At 40.7% G+C, this 26,730-nt stretch overlaps 1 protein-coding gene across 1 annotated transcript; it reads left to right on the top strand.

Annotated features, from left to right (window-relative positions):
* Positions 1 to 18,249: 18,249 nt before the first annotated feature.
* On the top strand, positions 18,250 to 23,358 carry LOC121792395 (exportin-2-like). Its single transcript, XM_042190317.1, has 2 exons — positions 18,250 to 21,432; positions 22,953 to 23,358. Exon 1 carries the CDS (start codon positions 18,494 to 18,496, stop codon positions 21,413 to 21,415), a length of 2,922 nt encoding a protein of 973 aa, XP_042046251.1. The 5' UTR covers positions 18,250 to 18,493; the 3' UTR covers positions 21,416 to 21,432; positions 22,953 to 23,358.
* Positions 23,359 to 26,730: the final 3,372 nt, after the last annotated feature.

Here is a 26,730-nt window from a genome sequence, read left to right as displayed (position 1 = left end):
TTTGTAAAAATTGTTTTTAAATATAAAAAACAATTTTTATAAATAAAAATATTTTTTTTATTAAATTCGATTTTTTAAAAAAAAAATCGAATTATTGCGTCACCGTGACGACGCCCACTCGCGGGGCAGCGAGTGGGCGTCACGCGTCGAATGGGAGGCCGCCACGTCGCCTCGGCGCGTGGCGGAACGTGTCGTGCCGCGTCTCGCGGGAACGGCACCCGGCACGGCACCGGCACGGAATGGCGACGACACGGGCGGCTGCAACACGTGCCGCCGCGGTTCCGTTCCTCCGGAACGAAATAAGGCACCGCAACGGCACGCGTTGCGGATGCTCTTACCAACTCAAAAGCAAAAGGGCGTACTAGGATTCACTGATAATCTTTTGATGGAAGTTAAGAGACACAATTAAAGGCTTGAACAGCTTGATTAAGAAAATAAAATGCTGGAGAAAGTTATATTGAGTAATGCATAAGTCTACAAATGATTCCAAAATCTGTCTTAATTAAAGCAATGGGCTTTATTAATTATATATTTAATTTCTTAATATAATTTCATGCGATGTATAGGGGGCAACGGTGGGTCCCCCGCCTCTTCAAGTCTTGTGCAACACATGATAGATACCTACAATTATTGGTAGGTTAATTAAGTTATTATATTAATTGAATCCATGTTTAGCACGAGTGTATGTAAACCTAAACTACGGTTAATTAAGGTTAAGGTCTGGTACTATATTATTGGATTTTTATTTTTGAAACAACCTGTATCCATATATTTTCTAAAAATTGGGTCTTTGTAGAAAAAATGAATTTTAAACTGGACCATGGCTTAGATTTAGCAGCTCGCTTAATTTAATTATATTATGTAACATTGATAATAATGTAATAATGTAGAACTTTCTCCATATGTATTGCGAGTACTAATATAATATAAATTGAAAGTGCAGTAAAGCATGTTAATTATAGTAAGGGGTATTATTTTTTATGAGTAGTATCGCGTTTATATTCATATTTGATACTAGAAATATAGTATAAAATTAGGAGTAGAAGATATACTCCTCCATTTATAAAAAATAGTCATATTTTGTTATTTTAAGATGTCCATAAAAAAATAATCTAATTTCTGAAAAATGAAAAGTTTCTCCCTTATATTTTTTTCACTTTTTCTTTTATCTCTCATACGTTACTAACTTTTTCTTCATCACTCTTACTTTACTTACTTTTTTTTCTCTTTCTTACTTTACCGATTTCTCATTAAAATCTATGTCATCCACAAATTTGATTAATTTTTATGGACAGGGGAGGAAGTATATTCTTTTATTAGAAGGAATACATTCTTTTAAATATTTGAATTCATGGTTTTAAATTATAAATTGAAAAGTGCAATAAAGCATGCTAATGACAATACACATCTTCGGTTCTATATACTATACTAGTATTAACCCTCGTACATCGTACGACTATATTTTTCAACAAATGAATAAATAAATATACTTCATCTGTTTTTCAAAAATAGAAACTCTTTTCGTTTTAGTCAGTTTCCTAAAAATAAAAACTTTCCATTTTAGGAAATGGATCCTACCCCCACTAACACTAATTCCAATACTTTCCCTATTCACCTCTATTACTTTATCCATATTTTGTATTCTTTTTTCTTATTTTACCAATTTTTGTATTAAAACTCGTGCCGTTTTCAAAGTTCCTGTTTTTAGGAAATGAGGAGAGTATATATATAAATATATAGAAAATTAACATAATAAAAATAAAATATAAGATTCTTATATTAAATCTAAAATCCAAATATCCATCATTAAATTGATGAAGAATATAATTATTTGGTTATAATAATTTATATAATTAAACTTTATTTATGTTAACAAATACTACATGGAAATTCAAAAAAAAAACAAATGTTATACATTATGACTAACAATCTTAATGTAGTCCAAGTATTTACACTAATTCTAGAATTATTTGTAAAACCTTATAAGGGTCGGTTCACTCTGTGGTCTATACTCTCTTCAAATCTTCTGCCTCTAACCTTGCTATCCTCGACTGAAGGCATCCACTCTGCACTCTCTACACGGTCACCCATCACCACGACTCTCGAACTTTGATGAAAAAAATTGTTGTGTAAAGAGGTGTTTATAGAGAGATTTGTTTGAGGGTAGGCCAACTAGAATTCTTCTTTGCGAGGAGTCCACACACCACACATCAAAAGATTCTATGCATTTCATATAGGGATAACTGCCTTAAAAGTCACAAATTTTTCCCGAATTACGGTTTTTTCACGACCTTTAAAATTGGCGTATAAAGTCACCAACTTTGCCGGGTTGCTGGTATCTCCCAAATTGACCTGACCCTGTGTTTTTCGGTAAGTAAGCGTCCCATGTGGCATGCCTGAAAGTTGACGTGGATGTCATCGGAAAAGGGATGAAATGACGTTGTTTCTAACACCTAAAACGACGTCGTTCACGTGCGCCACCTCGGCCAATTCACGCGCCACCATCTGCGGCTCCAGCCCCTCCGAGAGGCACCGCCCCATGACGGCCTCCACGTCCTCGGGGAACATATTGTCGAACAACCCGTCAGTGGCGGCGACCACGACGTCGCCGCTCTAGACCTCCACCGCCATCTCATCCGCCCGCCCCGGCCCCTCTCTCAACCTCCCGTGTAGCTGATAAGGCGCGTTGAACCCCCACACCTGCGCCTGCGACTGGAAAATTACACTTCCTCTCCTGATCACCATGAAGCCGCTGTCGCCGACGTTCGCCGCCCGGAGGCGGTTTCCGGCGAGCGAGAGGATGCAGGCGGTGTGACTCAACTTTATTTTACCCAATTAATACCCGCAAGTGTACGGGGTTATCGTAGCAAATAGCAAGCAAGAGTATATCGTATCCCACAGAGACAATTAAGTGTAAACCTAAGTACCACGAACAAATTTCAACTACTATCCAGACAATCTAGGAAATTTGGTTTTGAAACTAACAACTACTAAAAGCATGTAAATTCAGAGAATAAAATAGAACAATTAACAAGAAAGCGATAAAGCAAGTTGGGTAAGGTGATGAAGCAATATGCAGAATTCTAGGATCCGATGCACAACTCATAGCCTAACCCAATTAAAACCAATTTACCATTTAAAGTCTCTAGAATTGTTGAATCAATCACAAAGGTAGATTAAACCCCCTCCCGAGGTGAGAAATCTGTAGATTATGTGTAATAAGTGAAGTCTCCTTCTAAATCTTAGACCTAACTCCCAAAGGTTTGATTAGATTAAAGATCCCACTCATAATCTCAACTCTCCCGAGTTTTATTGAATTAAGGCGTTAATTATTCCTCTTTCAAAATTAATTATTTCATCTCCCGATTACTCTAAGAAACCCTACACTCCCAATTTGTGATCAAGCAATTGATAGGAAAAAGCACAAGAATAATTCAAACAATTACAAGAGCAAGATAAAAACGAAATTAATTGGATTAAAACTATGAATCAATGCATCTTCACCAAGAATTCTACATGAAAGGTGCTTAGCTACTCATGTTCATGGTAGAAAACAAATCAAAACTAAGAAAAACAATAGAATTCATGATACAAATTACAGTTGGCGGAGGAATTGAAACTTGAATCTTCAATCTTCTTCCAAGAGTTCTTCAGAGAGAGGGAATGTGTGTTTGGCGGAAAGTTGAGAATCCATCGAGTTGCCCTAGCTCTTGCCTCTTATTTTCCTTCAAAAAAACGCATCTGGAATAAACAAAATCGCCAGTTCGACGGACCCGGCCGGGTGGAATTATAGAACTGAAAATTCACCCGGCCGGGTGAAACTCTCTGGAGTCTTCGCCTTATAAAAGTTCCACCCGACCGGGTGGAATTGTTGTACAGAAAATTCACCCGGCCGGGTAATCCTCTCTGGACTCCGATAGGCATTGAGTTGCCACCCGACCGGGTGGAATTTAACCACAATATATTCACCTGACCGGGTGGCTCTGTTTTTGCTCCAATTTCGCCTGTTTTTGCTTACAACACTCGACAAACACGTGAACTCCGAAACATAGATTAATTGGCTGGAAATAACCATTTTGAGCACAAAAACTCAACAATTATGCACATCAACATACCAATCACAACACTATAAATACGAGTTTGTCAACTCCCCCAAACTTGGACTCTTGTTTGTCCTCAAATAAGAATAAGAAATCATGAAGAACAAACTCATGCATAGATGTGGGATTGATGTATTGCTTCAGAAAAATTTTTAAAGTACGCTCGAAGGTAAGAAACATACAAAAATCAACCAAACATTAATTGAAGCTACTGTCTCGTATATCACTTGGTGTCAATGCTCTCACAAGGTTTAGAGAGTGTGATTTTTTTCTTTTTTTCATTTTCCCTCTCACTCAAGTATATAAGAGATAATATAAACACTCAAATCAAGTAACATGTAATGTTTACCATAGGCTTGCTCAACGTCAAACGTCTCATCTGCTCGGGTTTGGAGGTGAACCTAAGATCAGAAAGGTCTTTATTCGGGTTGTAGTGTAGGCTCTTTGGACGGTAGGGAACATTTAGGCTATAGTGACTGAAGAGTATACTCGCAGCACATAATCCAACAATAACTATTCATCAAAATAAAACTCAGATAAGCTCGATTTCATCATGCTTCCTCCTAGCCTCCAATATCCACTTATTACTGTCTCCAACATAACACCATTTTTTTCTCTAGACTTCGTCTAGCTTATACCTCCTTTTTTATTTTTTATTATTTTTTTTATAAAAAAACCCCTTCATTTACGCTTACTACCACTGTACTTCCCTTTTCTCAAGGCTTTCACTTTAGAGAGTGATTTAAGGTATTATTTTTCAACAATCAAATACATTTTGGCTATGAGAGCTAACTAGGGATTTACAAGTGTTTGAGGATAATCAAAGAATGTCTAACTTCATCTTCTAGAAGTAAAAGCATGTACCCAATTGTATCACACATGAATAAAATATGGCTCAAATCTCACCGGGATTAGCATTGACCAAGCAAACAAGCACTTCACTCACAATTAAATCATGAATTGATCACGCAGGTCCCTAACCATTCTAACCAGAATTTTCAAGACAAAACAATTATCATCATCAGCTATCAACCCTTTTCTTAGCACAAATTATCTTACATTCATCCATATTCGAATTCGAGTCCCACAGGCGGGACTTACACCAAATGACACCAAAAATCCAAAATTAACTAAAAGAAGAGAAAGAATAAGAAAAACAATAGTCTCAAGAACATAATCTTTAAACAAGCAGGGGAAAGAGCAACCGATCCACGTCAGAACCCCCCAAACTTATTCAAGACAGGGAATAGAATAAGTTTGAAGAGCAGTGGATGGTTGAGGTACCTCTATTCCGAAGGCGGCGGGAATCTCGCGTAGTAAGCTTGGTAGAAAGCCTGTTGTGCTGCATCACTAGCGTCGAGGCGAGTGTGTAGGTTTTGCAGTTGTTCCCCATAGTGATCAAGCCGGTTCCCAAAGTTGTCCAACCGGGTGTCGCACTCGGCTCTCCAAGCCATCGCCTCCGCATTCGCCTGATTCCAGCGGGCCACTTGTTGATCATGGCTCACCTGAAGCGAACGTACTCCTGCGGCAATTTCTGCCAAATAGCTGTCCCTGGACGGTCTCCCCTGCGGTCTACTCCTCTTGGGCTGACTGCTTTGACCCACTTCAAACTCCGAGGCGGTCTCCTCACCTTCCTCATCCATGGCCGCCGGCGCATCTTGAATTTGCAGAGGCTCCTTGGGGATATTAGGCTGCGGCAAATAGTCTGGTTCTATGAAGACCAGCCTAGCGTCTGGGGCACCTTCTCCTTGAGGAGGGTCAATTTCGATCTTCTCCATATGAGCTGGGGATTTCAATTTCCAGTTTTCTTGGTAACTCCATCCTCCGACTGCGAAGAGCTGCGGGTCGGGGAATCTGATGCACATCCCCGGTTCTATCCTGAAATACCCCACGCCCCGGCTATAAACCATTATAATGGCCGCCCTCTCGAGCGTTTCCCAGTCCAGTAGGGTGGGTCCTTGATCCTGTATCCGATTTTCAAAACTGACCCCGAATTTATATGCCAAAGCTGCCACGACTCCCCTACAACAGAGCTTTCCTGTCGTCCTCTTCGACTGTCTCTCCAAGTGCTTAATCATGTAATGACCCATGTTGATCCTCCTTCGGCTGAGCATTCCCCATTGTAAGAATAGCATCTCTGATGAAATGCTTCCCGCTTCTGTGTGGCCAAATGGCAGGTAGACCAGGGCCTTCGCCATATAACTCACTGGGTTTCTGATGGCGTTGATTTTGGCTCTCGATGGATTGAAAGCCGCTTCAGTGGTAATCAATCACCAGAACTCGTCCCTCCTATAATCCGCAGGCCGGGGCTCCTCCAAAAGGCATTCTTCACCTTCTTCCCTCAACTGGAAGAGCTCATTAAATTCATCGACGGTAAGGTCGTGCGCTTCATTCATGAGTCGGAAGGACATCGACTCAATCCGTTTCCCGGAGTACTCCACCTTGAGTGTGGTGAAGAACTCTACCGTTAGGGCCTTGTATGACCCGAACTTCCTCGCGAACAAGTGCGTGAGATGGCCAGCCTCGACGAGGATATCCCAAGAATGTTTGATACCGAGGCCATTGAGCGCGCTCAGACTCGGATATCTAGATGGCATGCTATCCAATGCCGCCAATGCATCCCATTTCTTCGACTCACCTTTGTGGAGTGTGACACCCACTGTGCGAGGTTTTAGGGCCATGTGATGAGTACCTAGAATGAGGCATGTTAGAACAACCAAGTAAGGGAGATAGACTCAATCCCTAAAACTCACAAAATCATCAACCACCCCCCAATATAGAATAATGACTCGAACATCAATTTCATCAACATCGATCTCACAAGCAATAGCAATCTCATAACTTAAACATCAAGCATCGACTGCAAGCAATGAAATTCATTCAACTCACCATTTCGTAGTCAAAGATTTCATCTCACCACACAAGAAACAATTTAGCTCATACATTCTTTCAAGTGAAGCACATAACTAACATCAATTCATCTTGCATAAGCTATAACATTCCTACCAATCACCAAATACAACTTCGGATCCATAGATAGAGAAGATTAGGGGTGAAAAACATACCTTTGTTGCTTAGAGTGAGAGAATTCGAAAATTAGGGCTTTCTCTTTAAGCTCTTGAGTGAAATCCACCAAATGCACAAATTAATCGGACCAAAACACTCAATCAAGTGATAATTTGAGATGGGTGTGCGAATTTGAGGTGGGTGTGTGAGATTAGGAGTGAATTTGTGTGTGTTTTGGTCGAAAAAATTGATGAGGAAGAGAGGCACCGGGTGAGAAGTGAGAGAAAAGGGCCGGGTGTACCTGATTTATAATTAGGGCTCGCCGAGTCGGACCCGGCCGGGTGGAAGTAATGTACTTTAAAATCACCCGGTCGGGTGAATCTCACTGGACCCATCCTTAACAAACACGACGACCCGGCCGGGTGGAATTAATGAACTAAAAATTCACCTGGTCGGGTGAAACTTACTGGACCGTCTATGAACAAAAATGTCGACCCGACCAGGTAGAATTTTTCAACGCAAAAACCCACCCGACCGGGTGAATGTTTCTGGACTCCTCATTTGTCATTCGGATGACCCGGCCAGGTGTAATATTTGGCATGTAAATCCACCCGGCCGGGTGGAAGTTCTGGGCATTTTTTTTTGCTGAATCTGATTGTTGCACCCCTTAGGTCCGTTTTTTTCACCTATAATCCTGCACAATGACAACTCCCAAGCACAACCAACTCCACTTTTGATAGAATACTTAACACAAAAAAAAACAACTAAGACCCTAAACAAAGAAAATGAAAACAAAGAGACTCAAAAGGATAAAACACACAAAAAGCGATAAAGTTACCTACTAGGGGTTGCCTCCCCTGAAGCGCTTTTGGTTAAAGTCGTTAGCTCGACATCTCCATAGCAGATTACTGGGGCTCCAAGGAGAGTTGGAACACTTCTTCCTTCTGCTCCATAGTATGAAAATTCTTCACATTCTGACCATTGGCCGTAAACACTCTCCCATCATCAACTTCAAGTTCTAAAGCTCCATTCTTCATCACAGTTCTGACTTTGAAAGGGCCAGACCACCTTGATTTAAGCTTTCCCGGGAAGAGTTTCATCCGAGCATTGAATAACAGCACCAAATCTCCCGGGAAGAACTCCCGCTTCTCGATCATCTTATCATGATATGTTTTGAGTCGCTCCTTGTAGATGGCAGAATTTTTGAACGCCTCATTTCGGAATTCATCGAGCAAATTCAGATAAGATTGTCTTTCCTTTCCCGCTTTGTAGTAGTTGGCATTTAACTGCTTCACTGCCCAATATGACTTGTGCTCAAGCTCCACATGAAGATGACAAGATTTTCCATACACCAACTGGTAAGGTGACATGCCTATTGGCGTTTTATACGCCGTCCTATACGCCCACAATGCATTATCGAGCTTCAAAGCCCAGTCCTTTCTATTGGCATTCACCGTCTTCTCCAAGATGCCTTTGATCTCTCTGTTGGCCAATTCAGTTTGACCATTGGCTTGAGGATGATATGGGGAAGTGATTCGGTGCTTGACACCATATTTGCTCAACACGACTTCCAACCACTTGTTCTTGAAATGAGAACCCCCATCACTAAGTAAGGCTCTTGGCGCCCCAAACCTCGTAAAAATGTTCTTCTTGACAAAGTTGATCACCACCTTGGAGGAGTTGACCGAAGTAGGGATTGCTTCCACCCAACGGGAAACGTAATCGATTGCCAAAAGGATGTATTGATGGCCAGAGGATGGTGGGAATGGACCCATGAAGTCGATCCCCCACACATCGAAAAGCTCTATCTCCACAATAGTTGTCATCGGCATTTCCTTCCTCTTGGAGACGCCCCCAGTTCTTTGGCATTTATCGCAATGAAGAACGAACTGTTGACAGTCTCCATAGATGCTAGGCCAATAAAATCCGCATAGAAGTACTTTCATCGCCGTCCGATTAGCTCCAAAATGTCCTCCACTAGGACTTGAGTGGCAGTTTCTAATCACCGCTTCCCATTGCTCATTGGGAGTGCATCTCCTAATCACCATATCCGCGCATCTTCTAAATAGGAACGGCTCATCCCAAAAATAGAACTTGACATCATGAAAGAACTTCCTCATTTGATGCTTGTCAAGGCCCTCCGGAACCACCTTGGCTACTAGAAAGTTCACAATATCTGCAAACCATGGCAAGGAGCTTTAAGCATAGAAGAGATGCTCATAAGTGAACTCCTCGTTAATAGGCTTCTTCAAGTTCTCTCCTTCAAAACAATGCTCCTATCTAGATAAGTGATCGGCCACCACATTCTCACACCCTTTTCTGTCCCGAATCTCCAAGTCGAATTCTTGCAGCAAAAGAACCCAACGAATTAATCGAGGCTTGGCATCCACTTTAGCAAACAAATAACGAATGGCGGCATGATCTGTGAACACAATCGTCTTCGCTCCAATGAGGTACGGCCAAAACTTGTCGAAAGAATATACCACAGCCAACATCTCCTTCTCCGTGGTAGTGTAATTTGCCTGAGCTGGTTCTAGAGTCCGACTCGCATAGTAGATCACTCTAAACACTTTATCCTTCTTCTGCCCCAATGCTGAACCCACGGCCACATCACTGGCATCGCACATAATCTCGAAAGGCTGTGACCAATCTGGAGCTATAAGTACGGGCGCACTCACCAACGCCTTCTTCAGAATTTCAAAGGCTTGCAGACATTCTGCAGAGAAGTTGAACTTGACATCCTTGGCTAGCAGATTGGAAAGGGGGTGGGCTATCTGAGAGAAATCCTTAATGAATCACCGATAAACCCTGCGTGCCCCAAGAAACTCCTCACGGCTTTCTCACTAGATGGTGGCGGCATCTGCTCAATCGCCACGATCTTGGCTCTATCAACTTCGAGTCCTGCAGCAGATATTTCTGGAACGTGGCAGGGGCGTTGCACAGTCCAAAAGACATCCTCCGAAAGGCATAGACACCATATGAGCAAATAAAGGCCGATTTATATTGGTCCTCTGGGGCGATCAGGATTTGATTGTATCCAGAATAGCCATCGAGGAAGCAGTAGTATTCATATCCCCTAATCTGTCAAGCATCTGATCAATAAACGGGAGAGGGAAATGGTCTTTCCTCGTGGCTGCATTGAGAATTCGCCAGTCAATGCAAACTCGCCACCCTGTCACCAATCTTGTGGCTATCATCTCATCATTGCCACCTTGAATCACAGTCATTCCACCCTTCTTGGCCACGACTTGGGTTGGGCTCACCCAATCACTGTCAGAAATGGCATATATAATCCCGGCTTTCAACCACTTCAATACCTCCTTTTTCACCACATTTTGCATTATCGGGTTTAGCCTCCTTTGATTCTGAGCTTTAGGTTTAGAATCTTCTTCTAATAGAATCCTGTGCATGCAAACAGTAGGGCTGATTCCCTTGAGGTCCGAGATAGACCACCCTATAGCTCCCTTATGCTTTCTGAGCACTCGCAGCAGTTTATCGAGTTCAGTGGAAGTAGGTAATGAAGAGAAAATTATCGGATACGTCTCATTCTCTCCAAGGAAGACATACTTGAGGTGTGAAGGCAACGGCTTAAGTTCCTCTTTCTTCTCTTCTTTCTCTTCCTCATCTGCCGGATCTTTGAGAGATAAAAATTTGTTGTTCCTTCTTGGAATCTCCCCACCAGAATTAAGAGCTCCCACAAAATGAAGTAGCTCGTTAGTAAATTCAGACACTTGCAGATTGTCTGAAGCCAGTAAAAACTGCGATAGGCATCGCTCGAGCCTGTCTTGATAAGAGATAGCATGTGCTACCTCTCTCACACAATCATCAATCACCTCGATCATGTTACACTGTTTGAACCTCCAAGCATCCTCATCATCATATTTCTGCATCGCATCATAGATGGAAAATGTCATACTCTCATCATTCAGTCGGAGAGTGAGTTCTTCTTTATGCACATCAATCAGTGCTCTCTCTGTGGCTAAGAAGGGTCTGCCTAAGAGAAGTGGGACATGCCTATCTTCCTCCATATCAAGTACTACAAAGTCGGCTGGAAAAATAAATTCCCCGACCTTGACAAGTATGTCTTCAACGATCCCCTTCGGATATGACACTGTTCTGTCAGCCATCTGCAGTGATATAGTAGTGGGTCTGAGCACTCCAATCTTCATTTTCTGGAAAAATGAATACGGCATCAGGTTGATACTCGCCCCCAGATCACATAACGCTCTCCTTTCTTGACAACCTCCCACTATGCAAGATATGGTAAAACTTCCCGGATCCTTCAATTTAGCTGGCAGCTTCTTCTGAATAATGGCGCTGCAGCTTTCAGTCAAATTCACCGTCTCATACTCCATTCATCTCCTCTTATTGGAAACCACATCCTTCAGAAACTTGGCATAGCTGGGCATCTGCTGTAGCGCCTCCACCAATGGGATGTTTATCTGCACCTTCCTAAATATATCCAAGAACCTCGAGAACTGTGCATCTGTCTTTTTCTTCTGCACACGTTGAGGATAGGGGATCCTCACGTCAGTGGGAGTGTGAGCTGCAGGTGGTGTAGGTGGAGTTGGAACCGCATTCTCCTTAGGTGGGGAAGTAATTTGTACTGTCTCGGTCTCAACTTCCTCGACTAACTCCTCTTCTTCAGGTGCCTTTTCCGTTACTCTGTCCCCTGATGGCATTGCAGGTCCCTCATAACTTTTTCCACTTCTCAACTGCACAACTTTGCAATCTTTGGGATTTATGATGGTGTTCGAAGGGAATTTTCCCGGTTGAGTCATAGTACTCACAGTCTAGGAAATCTGGCTGATCTGTGTGTCGATGTTCTTCATATGAGTGGCCATGCTTTGCACATCTGTCTCAACCTTCTCCATCCTTTGGTTATTCTGCTCCATGAGCTTGTTGGACTGTAGCATGAAAGACTTGAGTATGTCTTCCGTGGTCATCTTCTTCGGATCATTAACCACTCCATTAGTAACGGTGAACCCCGGGGGTGGTTGCAGAGCATTATTGAGGTTCCCATAAGAGAGATTGGGATGCCCCTTATTCCCGAACTGATTATATCCTCCACCCTGAAAGTTGGGGCGTTGATTATTGTAGTACCGGTTGTTGCCCCCTTGATTCACATAGTTCACGTCCTCCATATTTCTTTGGGATTCTTGAGACGGTTGCCCCATTGTCATGCAGTCAAATTTCATAGTCAGCGCATCCAGCTTGTCGGATAGGGCGCTCATAGGATCATGATCTGTAGTAGACGCTACCCTATGCACCTTACTCCTTTCGTTGCTCCATCCTTCGTCATTAGATGCGAGCTCCTCTATTACTTCCATGGCTTCATTCACTCATTTCTTGAGAAAATTACCGCCTAAGCTCAAGTTCAACTCCCTTTGTGCTTCAGGTACACATCCCTTGAAAAATGTAATGACTTGGACTGTCGGGGTTAACCCATGGTTGGGACACCGTTTCATCAAAGATTTAAACCTCCCCCATGCGTCTCTGATATTCTCTGTAGGAGTCATCTGAAAGGCAATGATCTCGTGTTGTCTCTTTATAGCTTCACTAAGGGGATAGAATTTCTCCAAAAATTTTTCCACCATAGCATTCCATGTTCTAATTGATCCTGGCTCCAAACTCTCCAACCAATCCTTTGCTGAATCCTCTAAAGAGAAAGGAAACATCCTTAGTCGAACCTGCTCATCTGTCACTCCATTCATCTTTGTTGTGTTGCAAATATGAATGAACTTAGTGATATGATTGTTAGGGTCATCTGTGGATTTGCCCCTAAAAGCAATGTTCTCAGCCATCTGTATTAGTCCTCTTTTCAACTCAAAAGTATTGGCCGCGATGTTGCTATGAACAGTTGGATTTGCCTGGCCTTGGTATACATATTGATTCTGCACAGGCACGGGTGGTCCACGGTTGACCTGTTGACGCAACTCCTCCACCTGTCGTAGAAGCTCAACATAATTGGGAGGAGGGGGTGGTGGACCGTTGTTACCCTCTTCGTACTCCATCAGACTAGGAGAAACGAGATCAAACAGTTGATGGTCCTGAACTGGTGATCGGATGGGTGAAAGGTCCCTCTGAACTGAGGATGCTCCTATGCGGTTAGGCGAAGAAGCTTGAACTTTCTGTGTGAGCCTCCTATAAGCGTTCCTCTTCCAGTTCGTTGCTTCGATCTCCGGATCGAAAGGTTCTAGAGGCAAGCCTTTAGAACGTGTGTGCATACACCTGAACAACTTGGGAAAGGAATCTATTCAGTGCGGCTAGACATCCAGTTAGCCTTTGCACATCATGTATGGACTTCGGCATTGCCATGTTCTGAACAACTTGAACCTTTAGGGGATTTGCCTTGAGTCCTTCCTTTGAAACCCAACAACCCAGAAATTTTCCCGAATCTACCAAAAAGGTACATTTTTGGGGATTGAGTTTGAGGTTGGCTTTTTTGAGCACGTCGAGAGTGGATTTGAGATTGTTTTCGTACTCCGAAGTGCTTCTGCTTTTAACAACTATGTCGTCAACATATACTTCAACCTCTTTTCCGATCAGGTGCCGAAATAGCTTATCTACCATCCTTTGATATGTGGCTCCGGCATTCTTTAAACCAAATGGCATCTTTTTATAAGCAAAAATACCGAAGTCAGTAATGAAAGCCGTTTTTGAAGCATCATTCTCATCCATTAAAACTTGGTGGTATCCTTTATACAAATCAAGAAAACAGAAAATTTCGAAGCCTATCAGAGCTTCTACTTTTTTATCTATGTTGGGAAGGGGGGTAGCAATCTTTAGGACAGTGCTTATTTAGATCCGTAAAATCTATGCACATCCGCCATCCTCCTTCTTTTTTCTTGATCATCACAGGATTGGCCACCCAAGAAGGATATTTTACTTCAAATAATACATCCGCTTTCAGTAATTGGCGGACTTCGTCATGGATGACTTGATTTCTTTCTGCCGCAAAGAGTCTTTGCTTCTGTTTTATAGGCCGGACTGAAGGATCAATATTTAACCGATGTGTAATTACCTCGGGAGACACTCCAGTCATGTCCAACGGAGACCACGCAAAGACATCTTTGTACTCTTTGAGGAGCTGGATGGTCTTTTCCCGGAGTAGAGGTGTTCCCGCGAAACCGATCTTGACCGTTCTGGATGGATCATCTTCGTATAACTGAACTTTCATCGAGTTCGGCTCCGGTGTGACTTCGTTCATTTCGCCTGCCTCTGACTCCGGCTGCTGTGATTGCTATGCTTGATGGTGCCGATCTGATTGTTCGGCACTTTTAAGCGCAATCTGCAGACATTCTTTTGCTCTCTTTTGATCACCTCGGATGACTGCTATCCCTCCTTTAGTGGGGATCTTGATTGTGAGGTGATAAGTAGAGCAAATGGCCCGAACTGTGTTGAGCCAGTCTCTTCCCAGTATAATGTTATACGGGGATCGAGCTTTTACCACAAAAAACTCGATCACCGTACTGGAGCTAGTAGGCGCTCTTCCTACTGTAATCGGAAGGCTGATAATACCTTCAGGGCGGGTGTCCTCCTGGGCGAAACTTTTCAGAGGAATTGGGGCCGGACTGAGCCGAGCTGGATCCACTTCCAGTTTATCAAAACATTCTTTAAAAAGAATGCTAACCGACGCTCCTGTATCCACAAACACTCTGTGGATCAGTTTGTTTGCCACTCCAGCTTGAATGACAATAGCGTCTTGATGAGGAGAAATGGCCGGGACGGGATCTGCATCTGAAAATGTAATTACTTCCTCCTTCTTCAGCCTTTTATGTGTTGGCTCCTCTCGATTGAAGCCTCTGCGCTCTGATTTTAGAGACGATTTAGTCTTCCCGGCTGGGAGAGCGTCAATAGTCTGGATTACTCCATCATATTGCGGCTCGTCATCGTCTTCGGGATCCTGTTGCCTTTTAGGATCCTGAGGAGCGCAGTTCGCACTTCTCTGTTTCTTATTCTTTTTCGGCGGCTTGCTTTGGTATTTTTTTAACGTCCCTGCTTTCACAAGAACATCAATATCTGCTGCCAAATTTCGGCACTCCTCGGTATCGTGACCGTGGTCTTGATGGAAGGAGCAATATTTATCCTAACTTCGGCGCGTGGCCGATTTCGTCATCGGCTTTGGTTTTTCGAACATATCAGAATGCAGTTCGAAAATTTCCGCTCTCGACTTGTTCAATGGTACGAACTGAGCGGGTGGTTTCTCAGGATTGAGACGTGGTCCCAATCTGTCTTGTACCGGTGCCCTTTGAATTCTTTCAAAAGGAGTTCGGCGAGGATGTCCCTGATCGCTATGATCGGGCTTCCTCTTGTCTCCTCTGGAAGAGCTGTCTAAAGACCGTTTTCGACGGTCTGCCTCATCAGCACGAGAAAACTGGTCCGCAATGTCCCACATCTCTTGAGCTGTTTGCGGACTGCATTCAACGAGCTTTCTGTAGAGAGCTCCTGGCAGAATTCCATTTTGGAATGCCGAAATGACAAGTAGATCATTGAGATCATCTACTTGTAGGCATTCCTTGTGGAATCTTGTCATGAAGTCGCTAATCTTTTCATCGCGACCTTGACGTATGGAAAGCAGCTGAGCCGAAGTGATTCGGGTTTCAGCTTTCTGGAAGAACCTCCTATGAAAAGCATCCATTAGATCTCTGTAAGATCTAATGCTGCCTTGAGGGAGGCTATCGAACCACCTTCTTGCGTTCCCGATGAGCAGCTCGGGAAACAGCTTACACATATGAACCTCATTGAGACCTTGGTTCGCCATATTATACTGATAGCGTCCCAGGAAATCATGAGGATCCACTAACCCGTCATAAGTCACTGACGGAGTTCGGTAATTCTGTGGCAACGGAGTTCTGGTGATATCATCCGAAAATGGAGTCTTCAGCGCTCCATACATAGCGAATCCGACATCTCTACGGTATGGTGGAGATGGAGTTCTCCTGTGATTTCGGTAACAAGGAGGAGAAGGAACATATCGGTGGTGAGGATTCTTTCTCCTGGAAGATACGACACTACTGCGGTAGTGACTTTCATGTCTGGAGGGGGAGGGAGAATCCGCCGTTTTCTTCTCCGGCTTCTGGCTCTTTTGCAGGAATGTTAAGAACTCATCCTGCTTCTCAGCCAAGAACAACTTGACAGCCTCATTCAAAGCGAGCTGCTGGGGAGGCTCGGTGCGATGACTTTTTGAGTGGTTTGTTCTTTCACCGTGAGAACTGGAGGCAGATTTCTCCCGAGGCTGTTTTCCAGACCTACGGGCTGGACTAGCTTCCTCACGTTCATCACGGACGGAAGTATGGGTATTATGTGATCTGGTACGCATTTTTTGGTGGAAGAGGATCAAAAACTCGCTTTTATCACAGTTTTGGTTCTCTGGTTCCCACAGACGGCGCCAGTGATGATTTGGCGAATTTTTGATGGGAATAAATGCAAGTAATGAATGAAGATCACAACACTGAGAATTACGTGGTTCGATTTACTGAGGTAAATCTACGTCCACGGGAAGAATAGAGGGCAAATTTGTATTGCTTGATCTAGCTTACATATTACAATACTGATTTGCTATATGAGATTCAGGATCTAGAGAGCTTCCTCTTGGTCTATCTGATCTAAGTTCTATTTATACATTCGAACTAAGATCGTGGTTTGCAGCCCTGGTAGGGGGGGTTGATAACTGCTTAATACCACTAAATAGATCGTGGGTGTAATGGAGGTCGTGGAGATCTTGCATGGGTCCACTATCTCCTTGTTCGGTCGAATACTGAGACCGAACTGCTGAACTTTGCCGATCAGCTTTTGCCGATCTGAGAGTTGAGCTCGATTGGTCGGCTTTTACCGAGCTATAGGCTGTGACCGAACTCTTTGGTTGTGCCGAACTGATACTCTTTCTTGGGTTTTGGGCTGATGGGCCGTCACTGCTATTGGGCTCGCAATTATTGTTTAGTTATTTAGTTCGTATCCCATCAGAGTGGAAAAAGAGTTAATGGTGTATTGGTCTCACTTATATATTACTAGTTTTTAATGAAATGTGAGTGGAATGAGTTATTAGACTGTGAGGCCTATATACCATTTATAGTATTATAAGTGAACCGGGACTCCTATTTGCAGATGGACCAAAATGAAGAACCGGGATTCCTATTCACGAGCAGAAGATTAGTACAAAGGGACTTTCAATTATTTTTAAATAATATTTAGAGACTATAGTAGGGATTATAAATTTAAAAATAAGCGACTTGTCAAATTTGATAAAAGTTTAGTTATTAAGTGCTCATAAATTATAATTAGAATTGATAATTCTTAGTTGCACCCGACAAGCTCTCAGTCTCTAACTATAATTTCAAATAATAATTCATTGATAGTACATTAATTTAACAAATTATTAATAGTTAAATTAAATTTAAGTGGACCTGATGCAACGGAATAAGAAATAAAATTTATCATAAGCTCCTAGTTAATCACCATTTAAATAAAATCATTATCATTTATCACTATTGATCAGTATGTGTTAGTGCAGCGGGTGTAAGAAGCTACATTTGAATAAAGCAAAGTTTGTAAAAGTTGAGGCAAAACGTCACCGTTCCATAGCACATCACCCCCTGCTGTGTTCCCACCACAGCAGGGGATCCACTCCCTTCACTTCCCCTCGCATCCAATTCACTTCCGCTCGTATCCTACAAAAATAGTATAACGTTTCATAGACATATCTTCTAAACTTTTTTTTTCATATACTCTATTTTTTTGTCTCTTTAAATATCCTCTAAGCTGTACTCCATATTATAAATCAAATGCATAAAAATCAATATAATCACAGTTCTGTATAGACACAAATCTCTTAAATTTTTTTTCATATATACTTCATTATTTTGCTTTAAAAAATATTTCCTCCAAACTATAATATAAGTTACTTAATTGTACATTCGAATGCGTAGCAGTATTTGCAGAATTGAATTTTATGTTTCTATTTAACACGATTATTTCAACAATTTTTTTTTTCCTTTTACGCTGTATTAGTGGTTCATTGAGATTTAAATGTATATGAGTAGTTCACTAGGGCCAATTTCTGAACGGTCCACAATAAAAAGGTCCACGAAATGATACGCTATTTTTATTTTCCTTTTTAAATTGCTTACATATAATAATGACATTGATAGATGATCTTCAATGTCCCCCCTCCCTCCTTGCCCTATTTCAAATTCTATATTTGTGCCTTTGCTGTAACTCTTTCCCCTCAGCACTTTCAGCTCAGGTATTCTCTCTACTAAATTTCATATACCTATCTCTGTAGATTATCATACTAGGAGTATGTGTTAAGGAATATCACTTGCCTCTTGGTTTATAGAATATCATCTGAAAACCTACCTTAAACCCTAACCCTCACTGATTTTGAAATGGCAATGGAGTGGAACGCCGAAACCCTACAATTCCTGTCCCAGTGTTTCATCAACACTCTGTCGCCTCTCCCCGAGCCCCGTCGCCGCGCCGAGGCGGCGTTGGCGGAGGCCGCCGATCGGCCAAACTATGGCCTCGCGGTTCTCCGCCTGGTCGCCGAGCCTGCTGTCGATGAGCAGATCCGCCAATCTGCCGCTGTTAACTTTAAGAACCACCTCAAAGCTCGCTGGGCGCTGAATCCCGACGACCCTGACCGGGTGGTTGTGCCTGACACGGAGAAGGAACAAATTAAAGGTTTGATAGTTAGGCTCATGGTTACTGCGACGCCTAAAATTCAAGCTCAGCTTAGTGAAGCTTTGACTGTCATCGGGAACCATGATTTCCCTAAGCAATGGCGAGCTTTGTTGCCTGAATTAGTTGTGACATTGGATGAATTGAGTCAGGCAAATGATTATGTTTCAGTCAATGGAATTTTAGCTACGGTTGATTCGTTGCTGAAGAAGTTTCGATACGAGTATACGACAAATGATCTCTTACTCGATCTCAAGTATTGTCTCGATAACTTTGCTCGGCCATTGTTACAAGTGTTCCAGCGGACTGCAGGGTATCTAGACCAGGCTGTGGCTTCTGGATCTGCAAATGCTATTGTTTTAAAGGGTTATATAGAGTCGCAGACCTTTTGCTGTTGGATCTTTCATTCTTTCAATTATATGGATTTGCCGGAGTTCTTTGAGGATCATATGGATGAATGGATGGTTGAGTTCAATAAATACTTGACGGTGAAATATTCTGCTTTGGAAGATAGTGGAAGTGACGGGCTTGCAGTAGTTGATGACTTGAGGGCTGTGATTTGTGAGAATATTAGCCTGTACATGAAGAGAGACGAGGAGCCATTTCAAAGGTATTTGAATGGGTTTGTGGAGGCTGTGTGGGGACTCTTAGTGGCTGCCTCTAATTCGTCTAGTCGGGAGAGTCTCACTGTGACTGCTATTAAGTTTTTGACGACAGTTAGTACAAGTGTTCATCATACTTTGTTTGCTAGGGATGATATATTGCAGCAGATATGTCAAAGTGTAGTGATTCCTAATGTGATGCTAAGGGATGAAGACGAGGAGCTTTTTGAGATGAATTACATTGAGTTCATTAGAAGAGATATGGAAGGCAGTGATTTAGAAACCAGGAGGAGGATTGCTTGTGAACTCCTTAAGGGAATTGCTTTGAATTATAAGGAGAGGGTGGCTGAAAAGGTTTCTGCTCAGATACAGAGTCTTCTAGCCTCATTTTCACAGAATCCGGCAGCTAATTGGAAGCACAAAGATTGTGCTATCTACTTGGTTGTTTCTCTTGCCACAAAGAAAGCTAGTGGCACCTCGGTTTCCACTGATCTAGTTGATGTTGAGAGCTTCTTTGGGTCTGTTATTATGCCAGAGCTGCGAAATCAAGATGTTGATGGATTTCCTATGTTGAAAGCTGGTGCTTTGAAATTCTTCACTATGTTCAGGAACCAGATCCCAAAAGCTGTTGCAGTCTCACTGCTTCCTGATGTTGTCCGCTTCCTGGTCTCTGAGTCAAACGTGGTTCATTCATATGCTGCTAGCTGCATTGAGAAGCTCCTTCTAGTTAAGGATGAAGGTGGGAGGGCTAGATATTCAGCTGAAGATATTAGCCCATTTCTGCCGGCATTAATGACCAATCTTTTTGGTGCCTTACAAAAGCCAGAATCAGAGGAGAACCATTATGTGATGAGATGCATTGTGAGGGTTCTTGGAGTTGCTAACATTTCACATGAGGTTGCATTACCTTGCACCAATGGTCTGGCTACTGTTCTAACCAGAGTTTGCGAAAACCCCAAAAACCCAGACTTTAATCATCATCTGTTTGATTCCGTTGCTCTTTTAATCAGGAGGGCTTGTGAGCAAGACCCATCTATTATTTCAGCTTTTGAAACAAGCTTATTGCCCATCCTACAAGTGATCTTATCGAGAGATATTACTGAGTTCTTCCCTTATGCATTCCAGCTGCTAGCTCAGCTTGTGGAATTCAATCGATCTCCTTTACCAGGGAATTATATGGATATTTTTGCAATACTCCTTCTTCAAGATTCATGGAAAAAGTCTGCTAATGTACCTTCTCTTGTCCGCTTGCTTCAGGCCTTCCTTAGGAAGGCTCCACATGAGTTAAATCAGCAGGGGTGTTTATCCAATATTCTTGGAATATTTAAAAATTTAGTTTCATCTCGGAGTACTGCTGAACAAGGATTTTATGTGCTCAATACTGTGATTGAAAATCTTGGTTATGATGTTGTCTCTGCCCACATTAGCCATATATGGTTTACCCTGTTTCAGCGGCTTCAGAATAACAAAACAACGAAGATCGTTAAGTCTCTTATTATATTTATGTCACTTTTTCTGGTGAAGCATGGTCCTGAGAAACTTGTTGGCTCCATGAATGCTGTGCAGCCCGATGTTTTCTTCCAAATTTTGGAGAAAGTTTGGATACCTGATCTTAAGTCAATCACGGGTTCAATGGAGCAGAAGTTAGCTTCAGTAGCGTCAATTAGGATCTTATGTGAGTCTCTGCCACCATCACATTCAGAACTTTGGGGAAAAATGCTTGACAGCATTGTTACACTTCTTTCACGTCCAGAGGAGGACAGAGTGGAAGAGGAGGCTGAGGATCTAGATTTTAGTGAAACAATTGGTTCTAATGCTGCACGGTTCCAGTTGCGCAATGCTGGGAGGAAAGATGAGGATCCTCTGCCAGACATCAAAGATCCAAAGCAATTTTTGGTTGCATCTTTAGCAAATCTTTCTTCTCACTCCCCTGGAACATTGCCTCGGATTATTGCAGGAAATCTTGATCCAGCTAATCAAGCTGCTTTACTTCAACTTTGCAACACCTACAGTGTCACGATAGTTTGAGAACTAATTAACCTTACGTAAGTCCTATCATTTGAAACACTCTTTCCCCCCTTCACAACTTCAGAATTGTTTATTGTCTATATTATTTGGAACACTTGAGATCTCTTGGTCTTTATAGATTGTCCTATATGTTAGATGCCCATTTAGCTAAGGGTTTTACTGTTAGGAGGTTTTCCAACTGTTCTCGTAATATAGTGCAATATTCCTTGGATGCAGAAAAATGTGGGTGGCATGTGAAAGTGGTTCAACTAATTAAATTTCACCATTTCACACTAACCTTTTAAGTGTTTTTGGGGTCATTGTCCGAGGCATGCTTTTCTGGGTGGGTGCAGCTATGTCTCGAACCATGACAAAAAGATCGAAATGACTAGTGAGATTTTAAAACCATTACATGTTATGCTTCCATCTATACATATAATCCTAGTATATATGTGTATTTCTGTGTGTGAGATTACACTTGTTCCCATGTTGGCATTAAGATGTTTGGTGTATTTCTGTTTGTGAGATTACACTTATATGGTTGGGACAATAATTTCTGGTGTTGGTCGTGCCAAACCATGAAAAGGGGTACAAGTATGAGAAAGGAAAAAGAAAAATGCTTTGCTGCCCTCTAGAATTTTTTAGTGAACTTATTTCTGTTTCACATATGCATATTTTCTCATCGCTGAACATATGTATAAGGTGGAGCCTAAATAATACCTCCATGTCTTGTGGGATGCTGTGGATATTTATGTGTTTGATGACCATTGACTGTTATAAACTCCATGGACCTCATAATTTCTCATGGTTATTGCGTATCAAATATATGTAATTTCATTAGTCATGCACCATTCAGTTTAAAATCAACACCTGCTTGCCTGTTTTTGATAAATACTTATGGGTGATGACATAAACCAGAATGGGGCTGTCAGTTGGTCATTATAATTGTTTAATTGATGAACTTCGGAATAGTGAAACTTGTCAATTAAATAATTTTGACGAGTTTATCAAAATAATTGTTGCCTGGAAAATTTTTTAGTCCCCTCTAGCTCGAACCAACAGACTACAAGATTAGTTTCTACTTCATGTTGGTTTCCACAAATGACTTCCCTAGCCTGCTACACCATTATTAATTTTGGTTCAAGGGTAACTCCTGGATTCTGTTCTGTCATTACTCATGCCACTTGCTTTGATACTTTATGCACTTGTTAAATGGAAAGGCTTTTGTATGTCTGTAACAATGAAATTCTACTGCATCACCTTACTCTGAGCAGTTTCTGAGTTTTAGTGAAGGCAGCTTTAGAAACACATTAAAAATCTTAATTAGCCTTTTTCTGTGATTTCTGTTTCTGATGGTCCTTACAACATAACCTTCTGCACATTTGGATCACCATTCATATAAAATATCTTTCTTTGTACTTAGTGTAAAACTTAACTCCATGTGTTGGCATCTACTTTTGTTTGTTTGCGTCCTTCTCGCTGGCATTCTTGTTATGGAAATACTCATCTAGCTTCTTATTTTAGTTCCTAACTCGTTTTTTCCCTCTCTTTTTGTCAGGATCATGTTTGGATGAAATTGGAAATTTTCTGGTCTATTTTTTTGTGGTCTGGGTCGTTTCATTATCCACTGTTCTTGACTAGCCCTACGTCTCGAAAATGCCTCGTCTTGCGGGGTCATGAGAATTAAGTCCCCTTGGATGGAACTATCAACAACTACCTATTTCATATGAAGGGTTGAAGGAGACTGTCGATTTTTATATAGCTGCATGGAACTTTTTGTTCTGTTCTGTGATGTGATGTGAAGCAACACAGACAGAAACCGAGTCTCTTCTTTACTTGAGAGCTAAAGTCATTGGCAATTTGCTTCTTCTCAAGCTATATGTGTCGATTTCTGTCTATCATGTCTTGTGATGAAATTTTAATTTTCTGTTGCTCTATCAATCTGAGTCGGTTTCTTTAGATAATGGGTTGTGCATCTTCTATAATGTTCTGCTTCTTATCATTTAAAACGTTTTGTGCATTTGATATACCTATTTAGATTTTGATTTCGATAATAACAAATCATAAAATTGATAAATAGATGGAATTTTTTGGTAATAAAAAATCACAATTTTTTCATAACGAATAATAGAAAAAGATAAATAGATGAAATTTTTTGGAATTGGGAGATTCTCGTAAGATACCCATAATTTTCAATATAGAACATCGTTATTGGAGAATTGGAATCGGAAGGAATACATAAGGGTTAGGGCAAAGTTTGACGAATTAGTGGTATAAAATCTAGTAATCCTAATGCTATAGAGAATCCTCGATAAGATTGGTTTAGCTTTAATTATCGTTAATAGTGGTCTGATTAAGAGACCTTTGAGAGGAACAAAGGGTCATTTTAATATTATTCCCAAATCCCAACTAATAAGGAGTATTTAAATTTAGAGAAAATGATTATTCATTTTATTTTTTGACTAAAATATCAAAAGTCAAAATCCATATCTCAATGTTAGTGGTTTGCGTCTTCTACTTCAATTTTACTACTTAATTGTCAATCATCCAATCATCACTCTATTATTTCCATAATTACATACCCAAGAAAATAAATAGTCAAAATCTCATAATTTGAAATATTTTCAACTTTCAACTTATTTTCTAATCCCTACGTATAACTCTTGTCATATTGACGGTGAATCAGTCACCTCAAATAATCAAGGAATTATAGTCTCACTCTATTTGCAATGTTCCAACTTGAGAAAAAAGTGGTCAATGGTATTTCTTTTTCCCAAGATAAAATCTGAATAATATGTAAAAGATTTCATGTAAATTGCAAGTGGGATAAATTTTGAAGATCTTATCATGCATATTAAGATATACTCTATTTAGCAAATTGTAGGAGTAAAATAATAATCCTTGCAAGAGGTCAATATAATATAGCCTAATCAGCACAAGATGCAAAGTGAGAATCATATCCCTTACTATTTATTTGTAGTAAGCCATACTAAAAGTGTATGGGTCTAAACACCTCATTCTCTTTTCCCATTTTTATTCTTCATAATGGATAACATGTATTCAATTAGGGTAGTTCAATTGTTCATGTGTTCATATAACTTCAATTTTTAGATATAGACCTTGCTAATTTAAAGCAGAATGATGATTTCGTGATCATAATTTTGGAAATGTATCTATTGCAGGTGCCCAAAAACTGACAATTACACTCTCACAAAACCTAAAAAGAGTGGGAGAAAATGTTATTGTGGTAAAGTTTTTGTAGATTCTATCAACTTTTAAAATTTGCTAGTAACATATTTCCATGATTGCGAATATATCAAGTCGCAGCTTAAAAAGGAAAGAAAATAAAAATGAGAAGAGAAGTGTTTTCCCAATGAAAAAATTAAGGGTGATGATGTTAATGAAGAAGGCTGAAGGGTTATTTAGTTGATAGAGTTGTTTCCTTGTCCAAGGTTAGTGAAACATTTTAGCATAATATAAGGAGCTTAAGACTATGATTTAGCATAATATAAGGACCTTTTTTTCATGTTTTACTCCCTTCGTCTACGATTAAAAGTCCTAATTGAGTTTGGTACGAATTCTATGAAATATGAATTGAAAAAGATAGCAAAATGTGAATTTTACTTTTTATATTAATTTTATATAATAAAATGCGAGTTAAAAGAGTTAATACAATATGTAACCTACTCACTATTTATAATATAAGTGTGAATTAAGGCTGTGTGATTCATGAACGTACCAAAATAAAAAAAATGAAATTTTTATTTGCGATCATAGGAGATTAGGAGTATTTATTTATTAAGTATTATTGAATAAAGGGGGGAGTTAACGGTTATGGAGTTATGGTTGAAAGGTAGGGCACATAATTTGGGTCCTTACCGCGGAACAAGGGTATGGTAGTAGTGTGGTATGAATACGTCATCACTTAATGGATAAGCCACGTGGCAGTAATGAGCTTTCATAATAACGTCCCCTAACCGAAAATAGATACTAGTATGACTTAATCTTATACTCCATCTTAATTTTCTAAAATATAATACTGCTTTCACTGTTTTATCAAAGATAGAGATCCATTTTTATTTGAGCTGTCTTAACCAAAATAATCAAATTACTTAAAAACAGAAGGATTTTATTTCATTTTATTCTCTTTCCTTAACACATTTTATTTATTTTATTCTCTTTACTTAACACATAAAATTATATAAAATCATGTGCCGCCTAAAGAAGTGGTCGTCTTCTGTAATTACATGTGTTTCATGTGAATAAAAGAAACACTTATATACCAAAATAATTCTTGAAACCCACGGATTGCATGTTAGTTCATACAAGCCTTTTTTCCCATTTATTCGAGATGTGAAGCCCAATAATTGATTCATAACTTTTGATTTAGAGTGAGATAAAAAATTATAATGACATAGAAATTTAAAATCCAACTAATTATTTTTATTCTCTTCTTCAATTAAAATATTTGTTTTTATTTTTGTTTAAGAAACTTAATTGTACATAAAAGATGGATTAATATACACTTCTCGTCCCATAATAATATATGCACTTTTCGATTCCATTCATCATATAAAAATATGTGCGTTTCCACTTATGAAAAGTTGTCCTCCTCTCATTATCCATCTAAATTAATTTATTAACAACTTATACTATTATGGTCCATCATTACAACTCATTAAACATTATAATAATAATGTGGATCCTACTATCCACTAAGAGTGTGCACAACGGTGCCTTGGGGATGAGTTGGGCTGGTGTCGTTGGCACGGCCCACCATCCACTAAGAGTGTGCACAACGGTGCCTTGGGGATGAGTTGGGTTGATGTCGTTGGCACGGCCCACCATCCACTAAGAGTGTGCACAACGGTGCCTTGGGGATGAGTTGGGCTGGTGTCGTTGGCATGGCCCACCATCCACTAAGAGTGTGCACAACGGTGCCTTGGGGATGAGTTGGGCTGATGCCGTTGGCACGGCACATGATGAGCTCGCCGACGGCATGAACACCATTTTTTCAGATTTTTTTTAATTTTGTTTTATTTTTTTTAAATACTAGTTCATCCAAATCATCTCTAAATACACTCGTTCATCACTCAATTTTTTATATCAAACCAAATTATCTCTCAAACATTTTTCTCAATTCAAGTATCTCTAGAGGAAGGGGACGAGATGGACCAAACCAAACGACCCCCGATTCTTCCACAACTATTTTATTTGGAATGTTGAACCTCGTTACAAGGGCCGACACTTCCTGTATGTCGTCATCAGAATGAGAGACAAATGAACAAACAATTGCACTCCTCATGTCTCATTTGAACATGCCGCAACTCCGCCGC

This window comes from Salvia splendens, chromosome 2 (genome assembly GCF_004379255.2).
Source record: "Salvia splendens isolate huo1 chromosome 2, SspV2, whole genome shotgun sequence".
Taxonomy (NCBI): domain Eukaryota; kingdom Viridiplantae; phylum Streptophyta; class Magnoliopsida; order Lamiales; family Lamiaceae; genus Salvia; species Salvia splendens.
This window is presented reverse-complemented; position numbering and strand designations above follow the sequence as displayed.

Coding starts and splice junctions, on each gene's coding strand:
- LOC121792395 (XM_042190317.1), top strand. CDS start 18,494: ATGGCAATGGAGTGGAACGCCGAAACCCTACAATTCCTGTCCCAGTGT.